The sequence below is a fragment of the Melanaphis sacchari genome, unplaced genomic scaffold (genome assembly GCF_002803265.2).
Source record: "Melanaphis sacchari strain LSU unplaced genomic scaffold, SCAv2.0 Contig45_pilon_pilon, whole genome shotgun sequence".
Lineage (NCBI taxonomy): Eukaryota > Metazoa > Arthropoda > Insecta > Hemiptera > Aphididae > Melanaphis > Melanaphis sacchari.
Genome location: NW_020271303.1, coordinates 1673773 through 1689220, shown reverse-complemented (window position 1 = coordinate 1689220; position 15448 = coordinate 1673773). Strand labels below are relative to the sequence as shown.

Here is a 15448-nt window from a genome sequence, read left to right as displayed (position 1 = left end):
TAAAATAATAATTATGCTTACATACAGTTGATAATAATTTTGTCATATTATGCTTTGTAAAAATCTATTTGCTATATTCGCGCGTAGTAATAAAACTCTATAGGTACTAATAATGTACTACTACGTCATCTGTCCGCGCTACGAGACGTATTAATAAAACAACAAATGTACGTTATCGTTTTTTTATTGTTATTGTTAATTGTTATTAACTTACTGATATTTACAGTTGATAATTATAATTTATATGTTATAAAAGTTATAAGTTATGACCATTGATTATAAACAATTTTTAATCGATGTAATTTCTTATTATCGTTGTTTATGATTAGGACTCGGAACTTAATACACTTAAAAAGTACTAAATATTTATGCATTTATGCACTATGCACTTATAATAATAGTAAAAATGTACGATCAAATATGCACTTATATTTTTTCTACTCATAATTTTTATAATTATAAATACTTTATTAAAAAATATTTTTAATTTATTTTATAACTTGTACTAGATATATATAGATTAATAAAAACGGGAAATTGTATGTCAACTAGTGATTTGAAAAACATTTATGCCAATATTGCCAATAATAGGTACTTAGTGAAAACCCTCAAAATAAATAAACATTTTAAAGTATTATTTTTTTTTAATTGTATTTTAAACATATCATTTATTATCAAATGTGATCTAAAATAATAGTGATATTGAAAAATATGCTAATAAAACTACAAAATCACTAAACATGCAAAAATATGCACTATTAACTTTTAATATTTTTTTCGAAGTGTCGTGAAATTAATTTCAAGCTTACTTAAAAATTTATTTAATAAGTAATTACCCAAAAATACATGAAAATGCAATAACTTCCATCCCTTATTCAAGATTATTATTGCCGTTCATCATGACCGTGTTACTGCGATAATATATAGATCAATTATTTTGTCATCAATATACATTTTTATTTATAATAGATAGATGTGATAGATATTTTTATTTAGCAGAAAAAATTACGTTAAGTAGGTAAGTAAAGTGTAAATTATCATAATTCATACTACATATTTATATGATTGTTGGAAAAGGTAAAGACTAGGCCTCCTACATCACATTTTTGGCCCTGGTAAAGAAATAAATCCGGGTCTCTCTTATAATTAAAAAATAAAATATCAACAAATTTATAGATATCCTTTATAAATTGAAAACAGTATAGGTACCTAATGTTTTTTTATTTAGCGAATTCTCCAGGCATGTTTAGGAATAAAAATGCAATTAATAAAAATACAAAAATTATTTTGCTATCAATAAGATATTATGTGTTTTAAAAGTAATATAATGCATGACAAATATCACCTATTTTTGTTATACTTATCTGTGCTCATTCTGCTGCGCTTCATCAATGTTGTAATTTATATATAATTTACGTCTACGAGTACAAGACAATTTTTCTTTGTTTTATATTTTATTGTGCTATTTTTTAATATTGTTTAGTGTAATAGTGGTTTAGTACTTAAGTAACTTGATTTCTAAACCTTTTCAAGGAGATATTTTTAAAAAAAAAAGTAAAATTATTAAAACAGGTACCTTGTTCGGTAGGTAATCCCTAATCTTACAAGTATTCACAAAGATAAAAAAAAGAAAATATATTTGACATTTTAAAAAGTATTAGAAGATTTAAAAATGAGTCCTGAATTTTACGATCAAGTAACAGAAAAGTTCGTTGAAAAAGAAAAAAGAATTGTCTTTATTTAAAAAAAAAAAAAAAAAAAACGAGAAGGTAACTTGTTGTAGTAAAGAATATTATTTAAGTAAGTGCTATTGTATAAAGTAATAAATTATAGTCTTATTTATAAATGAGTACAAATTTGTGTGTTATTTATTAATTACAAATTAAATAGAACTATAATATATTATGATAAATGAGCATGCTCATAATTGGAATCAGCACGCGCCACTGGTAGATTTTATAAATGAGTCAATTCCGTGGATATTCTTCTCTGTTATTTGATGATATATAGTATATAATAAAAATTTAGAAAATGTGTTTGCCCTTACATTCTTTAGATATAGTTTTTCTCATTTAAAATAGGTTATTGAAATTAGATGGATTTGCCGCAATAATTTTTTTATGAACATCGTCGTTCAAGCCATAAACCTTGGTCAAACAAATCGTGAATATCGGTTTTGTTTGTAAAAAGAGCAATTGTATTTTCACAAATTTCTTTTTTGAAAATATTTTGAACCAAAATAGGTTATTAAGCAGCTGGGTATTCTATATCTATACTTTTATTTTCAACTAGTATAATTTCAATAGAGTGTATATTTTTTTCAGCTTCTTTTAATTTAAAATATTTGTTTACCTATTAATTGAGTGTTTGAAACTGCTTTTTCTTTTTTCATTTTCTTTTCTGATATTCAGATTTATGCTTATAAAAAGACATTTTGAGGTCGAATAAAAATCGAAATAAAAAAAATAACTTATAATACTTACGTTTGTGTATAGAACTACACGCTTACACAAAATAAATATGTGATAATAATATAATTATATAACGATATGATATATAAATAAGAAATAAGTATTAACATATAACTAGAAAATTATTTTCCATTAATATTGCACAACTAAATTATTATGAACAAAAATATCGCGTGATTATATTTGTGAAAGGGAAAATTTCTTAGGCGATCATTGTTTTTTAATTAATTACTATTGGTGTGATATTATAATATTTAAGATATAATCATAATTAATTTATGTATCAATGGACAATATTATAGTTTTAAAGCTTAAATATTTGTATTATATATCTACACGTATGTCAGTGGCGTAGCCAGGATTTTTCTGGGGGGGAGCTGACCAATTTTTACACATCGGTAGTTTACTTAAAAAAAAAAGTCATCAGATAAAAAAAGCTTAGCCCAATACTATTTTATTTTTTTTATATTTTGGGGAAGGGGGTGCAGTACTGCAGCCCCTCCTCTGACTACGCCACTGATGTATGTACATTACTTGATTTTTAATGAAAAAATATAAAATATAATCTATTTCTGGCTCTACATGACTACACGACTAATGACTATATATTAAAAAACGAACCTGGCAGCAAGTTGTTACATTAAACGCGTGTCTATTGTTTAAGCAGTAATAGTGTAAAAATGTTAAGTGTCTTACTGATTTACACTCCTGTACAGTACTACAACAAGTAGAAGTGTACAACAGTCAACTATAGTAATTAATATAGTATTTTTGTACACGGTACACAACATACTACACCTAAATCGGTATTCGGTATAATAAATAATAATATAATATGTATCTAATACATAATATTGCATGGGTACTGCGCAGTAGACGTATGCGCGTTTTTTTCCTATTCGATTTCACGCGCGTGTACAGCTGCCGAATCAAATTTCCCTCTGATGTTTGGGTTGTTGGCTACACCGTTGCATCGATGAACGGGGGCCAAGGATCGCACCTCCGCTCGTCGCCCAGTCCATCCAAGTTGTTGCGCGCATTCACCGCAACGACAACAACACTGCGGCCTCGTCCTTCAGTGGGCCCGTCCGTAATATTCTGGGTCGTCGTTTCGACTGGAAATTTTTTTTCAAACGCGTTTTTTTTTTCCTTTAACATTTTTTCCGGTCGTCAACCGCCGGCGTTGGTCTTTTAAACATTTCTGTTGGTCCGTTGCGCACTCGCGCTTCGCGTTCCCCGGACAGACAGGCGTGCGTGACCAGCCCTACGGCGGCAGCAAATCTCGTCTCGGGGGCCGGACAACTACACACGGAAGAACCTGCAGCTGTATTACGTCGTTGTCACCGTCACATCTTAGGTGAGATTCTTCTATGACAGATTATTACTTTATAACATACACAATATTTATTGATAATTATTAATTACTCAAACGGTGTACTGTGATCTGACTAATGGCGTAAAATTGTCGTGAGAAATGTCGCAGGCGTGCATTATCGATGGTGTCGTGATAGCGGCGTTAGACGTCGAGCGCGCGCATCTTGATGCCGCCGCGGGCTCAATATGGCCACCACCTGCATTGCGCTCGATGGGTTCGCGCCATTTCAAGCATTCCATACTTGCTGTCTTCGTTTATTGATTTGGCGCTTTTTGACTTTTAAACGGGGTTTTGATCTATACTTGGATTGTCCTAACTCTAGTCATTCATAAACGAACCACTTTTGTCGATCGCCAACAGACAAAAATGATTTTTGAGACCCATTTGATGGTCATCTTTTTAAGTCTACCATCTTCTATTCAGGTGTTTATTCTGTGTATAATCGCTAATGGGGTCAAACCACTTTTTTGAATTGTATTGTCTCTCTTGTTTGTATTTTGCATAGATAGATTTCAAAAATAGTTAAATGCTGAACTAATTATGTCAACTTTGGGGCCATAATATGACTAAAATGATAAGAGCTTACTTTAATAGGTTTTATAACATGAATATGCATGACTTCATAATCAATCTAGATTAATAGAAAATTATAGTTTAATTTGGAATTTCAAATAAACTTGACTATCTTAAATAAAAGCCAAATATAATGTTTTTTGTTTTGTTTCCTTTACTGAATGTGACAGTGAGGTTCAATATAATATATACCTAATAAAAGTAGATCAGTATTATTATTACTATTATTAATATTAATAATATTATTGATTTGATGTTTTTAATCTTTTCTCTTTTAAAATTTATTTCTACTTAAAAAAAATATACAATAAATAATAATTTATCCTATTTTAAAACTAAGCAAGTTAGAATACATTTTTGATTTTATAATTTTGTTAGTAGGTATGTATAACTAGTAATCAAATATTATATTATTTAGATTGCATTATTTATATTTAGTTAAAAAGTATTTAGTGTGTTATTTGCAATTATCTATTACATATATTATATGTCTATTATATATATCTTACAGACATACAACAGCAAATTTATGTTCACTATTCAGTAGATTATCTGTAATTTTAAGATACTTATGATCATAATTAAATGTAAGAACTGTTAAGCATTTTTTCAGTATTTCAATTTTTAAGTAAAATATGAGGTTACGTATAAACATACATTAAAAATTCTCATATCTAGCTTATATCAAAATATTCAAAAATGCCAATACACATAAAATGTTTTTACCCTCAATTCTGATAATATTCACTCTAATATTAAAACTTATAATAATCATAATGTACAGTAATAAAATTATAATCAGTTATTAGTTCTTTTAAGCGCTAACTTGTTATATTGTATGTTTGTAAGATGGAGACAAAACGTCATGTAGGTTAAGTAATGTCCCTTGTATATGTCAGTTTAAATATAGGTATCATTTTATCAAATGTTTTTCTTTGTATTGAATATTATATCAAATATCTACTTAGTAAATGTTTGTTTCTATATTAAATAAAATTATTATAGATAATGCATTTTCCTTAGTATTTATCAATATTAATAACAAGCAATTGATGATAAGTTAATATATTATATAATGATATACTTAATGCAATGCAATTGCTCTTGTTCATATTAAATATTAAAATCAAGTTCATGTTTTTTAAAGTTCTAAATTAATGTTGTATTGTGCTATATATAATTAAAATTAATTATATTTATATAAGACAAATTTTAGCATTTGTTATTTTATTATTCCAAAGTTCCAAATAGTTTTCTTATCTTATCTTAATATTAGGTACTGACATTGTGTTGTTTTGAATGTGATGCTGTGTCTGGTATGGGTTTTGATTATATAAAATTCCTTTGCGAGTTGAAAATTTTCTTGTAATTGAAAAACAATAAATACATTGTTTAAAAAGTTAAAAATAAATGTTGAACTAATTTTATTATTATTAATAATCATATTAAGGTAATAATATATATTAGATTGTACCAATTTATTCTAACCAGATTATTACTTAGAGTTACATTTTATTCTTTATTGTTTAGGTACCTATAACTTATATGAATCAAATCCAGAAATGAATTAATAATTCTGCTTATTTTAAAATGGGTATCATTCTTGTTATTACTTATTAAATACATTCAAAAAATTATTTTTATGAGTGGGATATAGAAATGATTTATGTTGCTTTTTATTTATTTTATAGTTGATTATTTAGCCATTTCTTTTTTTTAGTGATTTTTGTAATTTTATTTATTGAAGAGTTTTTGTTATTCTATTATAACCAGCAATCTAACTTTATGCCACAAAATATTAGGTATAATAATACAATTTGTTAAAAATAAGTAGTACCTATATTATGAATATTAGATTACTTAAAATGTACAAGTATAGATTTAAGTTAAAATGTTCAAAAAATTCCACATAAATGGTATTTCTATCCTCTTTTTAGCAAATAGATTACCTATAAATGTAAAACAAGTTCATATGTATATACAATGTTGATCTAGCTCATGTTTGTCATTACAAAATGATTTTAAATATAGTATAGTATATTAGGTATACACAATTAGTTCAAGTTCTTTGATATTTAAATGTTATTTTTGTTTTGTAAGTTGTAATTGAAGGTCCTGGGGTAATTGAGTAGGCACTAGGCACCTATTACTATAATATTTAAACATTTTACTTACTATTATTTATTATTAAAATATAATTTTTATATATAAATTGTTTTATTTAAGTATCAAGTTGAATAATATTATATGGTATACAGTATTAGGTATATAAAAGAGTTTATAAATTATTTATGTGCGGCTTGGTATGGTACTATGGTTGACCTCAGTCGCTTACATGTTCTGAGATCAAGTATCAGAGATTGTCACTAACTCCTGGATGTTAATCAATAATCATCTAGGTTTTTAGTGATAGATTTTTACCTCATATACACATGTTGTAAAAATAGTACCCTCCATATAGTAAAAAATTGACTAAAGCATCTAACTATTGTTGTTGAAGACTAAAATATATGTAACAAATTGTTTTCTATTTAACTAAATATTTGTTTAAAACTTAACTAGATAGGTAGGTACATATTATTTATACATTTTATAAATAATAATTCATTTTTCCAATATTAGATTAATTGATACATACACATATATATTTATATTAAAAATTATCTAAATTATCTAGTATTAAAATAAAATATTGCCATGTTAAGGTTTAAAGATAACTGTGTCTAACAAATTACATAACATAGAATAGCAATACTATAATAGTGATAAGTTTTCAATCTAAGTTATACCAATATTTTATATATTTATTATTAATTAATCTTGTTAGTAAAACTATTTTATTATTATTTTTAGTATTCATATTGAGTCTCCTGAACGTTCATTAAATAAGAAGACGCAGAAAAAGATAGGAAAAAATGAATTTCAATACAGTTTACTAACTGCTGTTCGTTGCATGCAGCAACTACAACAGATTTGTAAAACGTAAGTACTTTCAACCCTATTCATTTCTTCTAGTCTATTATTATCTATACAAAATCAATTTTCAATATTGATGCCAAAAAAATATTAAATACTCATGTGCTAAACAGATAAAACCACTAATGATATAGTAATAGGTGTATTATATCTAATTATTTTACGCATGTAATATCAGTTGTCAATGTAGAATATGAGGTATCATTTTAAAGAATATTTGTATATATGTGGACATTTATATTTGCAACCAACTTTAAAGAGTTCTAAAAACATACTTGTGCAAATACTTTTCTAGGTTTGGTTTTGGCATGCGTGTATGTTTGGCATTAATTTTGATTGCACTAAGTTTAAACATATACTAAGTCTTAGGTATTTAATTAAATTAAATATGGTCCTTATTAACTTAATATTAAAAACTGAATCTTTATCTAAATTAAATTATTATAGTATCTATCTATGTTTTGATACTATCTTATTCATTGTTCTTTAATATATTTTTATTGAATTTAGATTAATATTATTAGTATTTTTTAACTCAAATTTAAATTGTATGAAAAGATTACTGTTTTATAATATGTAAAAAATAAAACCCAAATAATTATGGCATTATGTTTTATATTAATAAAGTAAATTAAGTATCACTATTGGCAAATCGTACAACTGAAATACTCTGAAAAAAATCAGAAGATATGTTTAGTCTATGTTTACAATTTTTTAATTTTAGTACATTTTTTTCTTTTCAAAGTTAAAATTTAAATGGTTTTTAATCTATTTTTGTTTCAGTATATCTGTTGAAAAAGTAATAAATTAAAATTAAAATGTAATGAACGCAAGAAAATATCATATTAGGACTATAACTAGACCTTAAAAAACTTAATTTAAAGCTAAATATTATTATGACAGAAATATCAAAAAAAAAAAAAAAAAAAATTCCTACAATAAATACATTTCAGTTTTAGAAGTAATAAATACTAAATAGGTAATTGTATTTATCTTGTTATATTCATAGGTGTACGCAGGGACAATATAATATGTAGCCCCTTATACCTTTTTTTTGATTACCTATTGTTTACTTATACACTTCAGTAAATTTTACTTCTGTTTAATTATTACATTTCCACTAACAAAAAAAAAATTTTTTTATATTTTTTCTCGTATTGTACAAATCTTGCCAATTGATTAAAAAACATTTTAAATTGTTAATGTTATTAATAAAAGGTAAAATAATGAATTAAGTCATGAACATTATCAGCTTTTACTGAGATAAATTAAATTATTTTATGTTAATTGCTGTGCACATTGCTTACATCTGTCAATACTTTATTAATTCAGTTATGAATAATATTAATAACATAAACCAAGCATTATTAAATAAGTTGTTTAGAATTTGATTTATTCATTTTATTAAAAAAAAAACTTTCCATGCAATAAATAATTAATATAATTTAGGTTTGATTCCTAAAAGAATAAAACAGTTTATTATAAATCTCATTTTGCAACTAAAATTGCGCACACTTATAGCTATATTTTTAGTTAAGAACTTTGTGCTCCTGATAGAATTGTATTCTTGCTGTAATTAATGAACATTTTATTTATAATCCATTTTTACTATTAAATGACTAAATGAATTTTCTCCGATAATTTAAGTGATTTCAAAAAAATACCAGTGATGCAACCATAATTTTTCTAAGGTAAGAGGGATAGAACTGTTAGATGTGTAGAACTACAAGTCTATTATTGCTATAACAAAAAAAAATATATGTATTTAATAGTGTAAAAACCAACTACAAGAGGGACCAAAATCTAAAAAAATCCTTTTTATGTATTCATCATCCTACAGTAAAATAAATTTAATGGAAAAAATGAAAGTTTTATTTTTGAATACTTTGATGGTTAATGCCACTGAAAAATAGGGTATATATTTCAGAAGTAAATGAATCTAGTGAGATCTTAGTTTATTTAAATAAATGTATATGCTATATAGTCTATTTGGAATGAGATTGTACCTTGGCATCCGATTTCTATGCATGGGTGTGGCTTTGTTCCACAGCGCTAGCCTTACAAGCTTTTGTGAAAAAGCATCTGACTGTCGCAAACAAAAACTGGTTGCCGCCGAGGTACGATCTCATTCCAAATAGACTATAGATACATATATTTATGTTTATTTAATTAGCTCTAGTTAAATAGAAAGATTTAAATCAACAATAAATAAAATGTTTCATTATTATATTTAAAATATTAAATTATTTATTTATAATAATTAAATTATTATTGACTGAATAATTAGTGATATAGAAAAAATCTAACTGTATGATCTACTTTCTTTTATTGATATTTTTCATCATATCATTTTTAAGTATTTATATAAATTATCAATAAAATGTTTTGCTTAAAAGTAGTGCCTACCTATTTTATTTATTTAATTATCATTTTCAAACTCTAAACATTTTATTACTTAATTTATTGTCAATATATATTTAGTACAATTATTACTGTTTTTTTTTTCAGCCAAAGAAAACTAAAAATGCTCCACTAAACATCTGTCCCCTCTTAAAGAAGATGGGATATTCAACTACATACTCATCAGCTCAATAAATAACCCTTTTGGCTGTTTTGTACTTTTTTTTTATTTAGTATAACTTACAATTTAAATTTTTTATTTATACGCAATACATTTTAAACTACAATACATTTTAATTGGAAACTGAAATTATAAGGTAAATTAATTTAAATAAACTGGTAAATTATCATTAATTGTACTTATAGCTTATAAAATATTTTACAGTCATCAAAACATCAAAAGAATGTCCCACAGTCATTTTTTAACCAAAGAAAACTTTCCCAGCTTTTGCAAAAAGTTGTCTGAACTTGAGTGGACAATGGATTCAACATGTACAGAAAAACCTGAATCTTCATCCCCTGCTTATTCTTTTTTGCCAACGGCTCGAAATGTACCCAAAAGTGATTATCATCCTAAAGAATCTTACCAGCATTTCATAATCGATACTAATGAAGACAATACTTTAATTGAAAAATATCTAAAACAAGAATGTGACACTTATAAGTTGTTTAGTGGTCCACCAATTAATCCGTTATTTACTGATGAAGGACGTGGTTCTAGTATTGAAGATTCTCCAAAATCTTTTTCATATTTTTCAAAAACTAATTGCTCTTACATGGATAAAAGTATTTGGGCACAAGATTCTGGCAATGATAGCTGGCCTGATGCATTTTTGCCATTGGATATTAAAGAAGAAGCCACATGGAAAGAATTGAATACTGAAATCAGAAAGGAGCCTATGTCATGGGCAGTAATACAGCGTCCAGTCAAAGAAGATAAATTCAAACCCATTAATCAATTGGTTGATGCTGGTGCAGCAATTTTTCCAGATGGCTCACAATTCGAAATTGATTTATCGTATGAAGCATTTGATGCTGTTGAAATAGAAGGGAAATTATACATTGGTAAAGATGAATTTAGGCGCACAGATGATGGGTTGTTGTATAAAGTCTGTAACCAAGATAAAGGTAAGTTATTGTTTTATTCTCAATAAGTTATAAATAAAAATATATTTTATAATGAAAAATAAATTACATTTAGGTACTCAAACGGACAATTGGGATGACGATGAAACTGTTTTGGTAACACGTACCGCTAGACGACATTACCATTTTCCAATATTTCAGAATTGGCACACATCTCAATCAAGCGATAACCAAGATTTGTTGAGTGATTTTTTTAATCCACAGCGGGCACGTGAAGTTAGAAGTGACATGGATGATAGACCTCAAATGGTAGATATGCTTTGTAACATTATGGGTATGCAACATATATGGGATAAGCCAATTATGTATAATGAAATTGATGCTTATCCAGAACAAAATTTGTACATACCAACAAATTGCAATGAACTGGCTGCAACCTACACAATGTAAGATTTATTAATTATATTCTACATGTAATTATATAAAAAAAAATATTGATATTTATTATTAGATTGCAGTCAGATAGTGGATCAGAAAGTTCAGATGATATAGACAATAATTTTGGTATTCTATTCCGTAATTCGCGAACTTAAAAGATACATTATTGATTTTGGAGTTTGGAAGATTAAATCAACACTGTAATATTTTGTTTTGCCGTGCACCCTTTATGTTTTTTGTCAAAAAATGTTAGATTCATTAAGGTTAGGTTTTACATATTTTTCTTTGGGACAAAAAAACTATAATATTTTATATTTATATGACCCATAACATATAGTTTTGGTCAATAAGTTATGTGTTTAAATTGTATTTAAAAACAAAATAAAAAAAAAGAACAAAACGTCAAAAACCCTTAAAAAAAAAAATATATATATATATATATATGTATATATATTAAAAATAAACATACAATAATATATATTTATATCTAATGGATAGACCTAAGGCTCTAAGATATTTCCATATGGGTTATTTACTTAGGTTAAAGACATTATCCTGTTTAAATAATTTGCTTTGATTAATAATGTATTTTTTTTAATGTGTTCAAAACTGTCAAGACATTTCAAAAATTTCCCATTTTTTTATTAGTCTGGTATAGCAATATTTTGGAATTAATCAATTTTATTTGAAAAAAAAAGATAATGAAATACTGAAATGGTGAACTACCCAAAAGTTGAATAACAAAATTATTATCTAGCTATGAAGAGTACATACTCTACTCTAAAGTGAGGAACTGGACAAATAACTTTGGATTTTTTTTTTATGTGAGAATATTTTGATAAATGCAAGGTATTTTAAAATTACTTGATCTTCCAAGATTTATATCTTATTGGATCTAAATCATACCTCAAATTATTTTAAATTTATAAATATTGTGGGTTACATAACGTTTAAAAAAAAATGTATTTATTCTTGAAATTCATGACTAATCACAATTGTAAAAAAATAAATTTTCTTTTAAATCCTGGTCATAAATTTGTCCAGTTCAATTAGAAGATATCTAAAATACGGGTCCTGATTTTTTTTAAATATGGCGCCCATAATTAACTTAACATTCATATATATAAACATTTATATATATGAATGTATTTTTTAGTTTAAAGTGAAATTAAAGTTATTTTTTCTAATAAAACAGTCCGAAAACCGTTTTCGGCCCTGATTTTTAATAAAAAAGCGCCTAGAGTTTTATTTAACACTAACCTATTATTTATTTATTATTTTTTTTTTTTTTTTAATATTATTTTTATTTATTACACACAGTTAACCGAAGTGCCTTTTAAAAAATGTATAAAATTTGAATTTTTCATTATGTATAGGGGGTTAATGACTGAATCAATCGCTCTTTTGTTTGTCGGTTTAAAAACTGAATTAAATCCGATAAATACACGAATAAAATATTTATTAAAAGATGCGCACCCCTTTTTAATTATTATTTATGTATATGTTAAAATACATGTACGCCAAGACCCATATAATATACACTAATCATTTATTTTTATTGTTTATATATGTATGTGTGTATACATGTTTTATAAACATATATAGTTTTTTTACGAGGCCAAAGGAATATTGTTTTTGTGCATTTGATTTGTTAAAGTTGTTATTTATTTTAAAATGTTTTTTTAAATATATTTCGCAAGAGATGGAGCACAAAATTATAAAGAAATTTTATTTGTTATTTTATATTCTACCTTGATTTGTCTTGACAGTTTGAACAAATATTATGTTAATCAAGTTTGAATGAATCTATATAATATATAAAAAGAAGTACCTAAGAGGTCTTAAGATCTTTTTAGATTGATTATTACTAATTTATATATAAAGTGTAGGTTCATATTTTAGTTTGTGAATTTAAAGAGTTTTTTTCTCTAAAAGAATTATGTCACATTTTGATTGGGCATTAAAAAGAAATAACACAAAATATAACCACAATTTATAGAAAAATAATGCATATTATGTATATTTTTTTTTTATCTAAACTTTTTAACTATTAAATTTTTCCACTTAAATAACACAGTTCAAATATTCATAAGTTAAAAGCTACATAAATTATAATTTAATAACTGTAACATTAAAATTTTTTTTTTTTGATTAAATCAATTATATTAATATATCTCAGTTTCTCAGATGTTTAGATTCTTTGTTAGGTAGCTTGTGTAAAAACACTTATTTCTATGTGAATGTATAAACTTAATACTATATGATAAAAAATGATTAAAGGATTCAATTTTGCTGTTGAAATTGAAAATAAAAAAAATTTAAATTTATAAACCTATTTTAATTTTATAAATGACTTGTATTTGGAGTTTACACAAGGAATATCATTTTATGGAGTGTTGAGTTACACATTTTTTTTTTACTCCAATCAGTGGAATTTAATTCTTTCAACTTAGTTCCAATGTTAGATGTAAAATAGTAAAATGTAATATTTATATATCAGTATAAAATTCTAAAATTCATTTTATTTGTTTAAAAAATAGTTATCAAATGTTTCAATAAGTTACTAATAATTTCAAAAAGTAGGATTAAAATTGATTAAAATATCTTAAATTTGTTGTTTTATACATAATTATAAAAAAATTAATTTGTAGAAGGTTAAAATGTATAGAGAAAAAATTTCATTATTATATAAAATTTTTTCTGCATTCAATAATTTTTTTTTTTAGTTTTTTTTTTTTTTTTTTGTAAACAATTATTGTAAGTTTAAAGTTGAATTCATTAGTAACATAATTTATTTTTATTTGTTGTTTAATAATAAATGTTATCATATTGTAAAATATTTATCAGATGGCAAATTTTGTCAAAAAAAGAAATTTATAGTAGTTCTATAAATATCAAATCACAAAATTAATTTTGATTTAAATGAAATAGTTTTTAAATATCTGGATCATTAAGCAAAGGATAAACAATTTTCAAAAATATAATTTTGCTTGATCAATTTATTTTACAATTATAATTTCTAAAATATTATTATATTTAAAAATGTTTTCCACAAGGATTATTAATAATATATTTAGGTTGACTTCATATTATAACTGAATATTATACTATAATAATGAAAATATAATCTTTATATAATATAAATTTGATACACCTGTATAAAATATCTAGTCCAAAACATAAAATTATAATTGTATTATGTTTTAATTTAATTTCATTAAAAAAAAAATAAAAAAATAATAAGTAATATAAACTGATTTAATATAATTTTTCCAATTTTAATATTATGATATGATGTATAGTTAAATTAAAAAACTTGTAGGAGATTTTAATATTTAAATCAAACAATTAGTTTTTAATTTTAGAATGTAAAATGATATTGTCATTATCTAACAACCTAATTCTTTAATAAATACTAGTATTTATTATATTATGATATATTAACATGTATTCAAGTAAAACCACTCCTTATCCACTTGAATTGATAGATGATGTACGATGTCTGCCCATTTAGTTATTTGGTTTATTTCTACTTTTTTTTTATTATAAAGCAATGGTTTTTTTTTTGTTTTTTTTTTTTTTTTTAATGTAACATTTATTAAAAAATTAAAGTAAAAAATATTATATTACATTTAAATCATATTTTTGGCGAATTAGATACATTTTTATTTTTGAATGTATTTGATAGACATAAATAAGGATTGTTTCATGAAATATTAATATTTACAATGAAATTAATTGTTACAATTTTGATTTTAAGTTATTATGAATATATATGATGTAATCAGTTCTTATAAATCTAATTTAGTTATTTTAATTTTACACTCAATATTTAATTTTTATTTTTAAATATTCAAAATTAATTTTATTAATATTAATATTGTATGGATAAAACATTAAATATAATATATTGTACTCTATATTATGTATAATGTTTGTTGATTGGAAAATAGGTACAAGATAATTGAAATGTTCATCAAAATATTTTTGAGGTGTAAACAAAAAAAATGATTTAATAAAGTAATTTTGAACAGAGTATTATTATTTATTATATCAATAGATCCACTGAGTTAAGTTTGTAATCAGTGTCTGATAGGTCAACTGGATATTTGTAAGAACTCGACCAAGT

General features: G+C 24.5%; 1 protein-coding gene across 1 annotated transcript; it reads left to right on the top strand.

Annotated features, from left to right (window-relative positions):
• The first annotated feature begins 3539 nt into the window (after window positions 1-3539).
• Window positions 3540-11736, top strand: LOC112598173. The gene is made up of 6 exons (XM_025344555.1): window positions 3540-3828; window positions 7273-7401; window positions 9904-10112; window positions 10181-10923; window positions 10997-11327; window positions 11393-11736. Exons 4-6 carry the CDS (start codon window positions 10200-10202, stop codon window positions 11472-11474), a joined length of 1137 nt encoding a protein of 378 aa, XP_025200340.1. The 5' UTR covers window positions 3540-3828; window positions 7273-7401; window positions 9904-10112; window positions 10181-10199; the 3' UTR covers window positions 11475-11736.
• Window positions 11737-15448: the final 3712 nt, after the last annotated feature.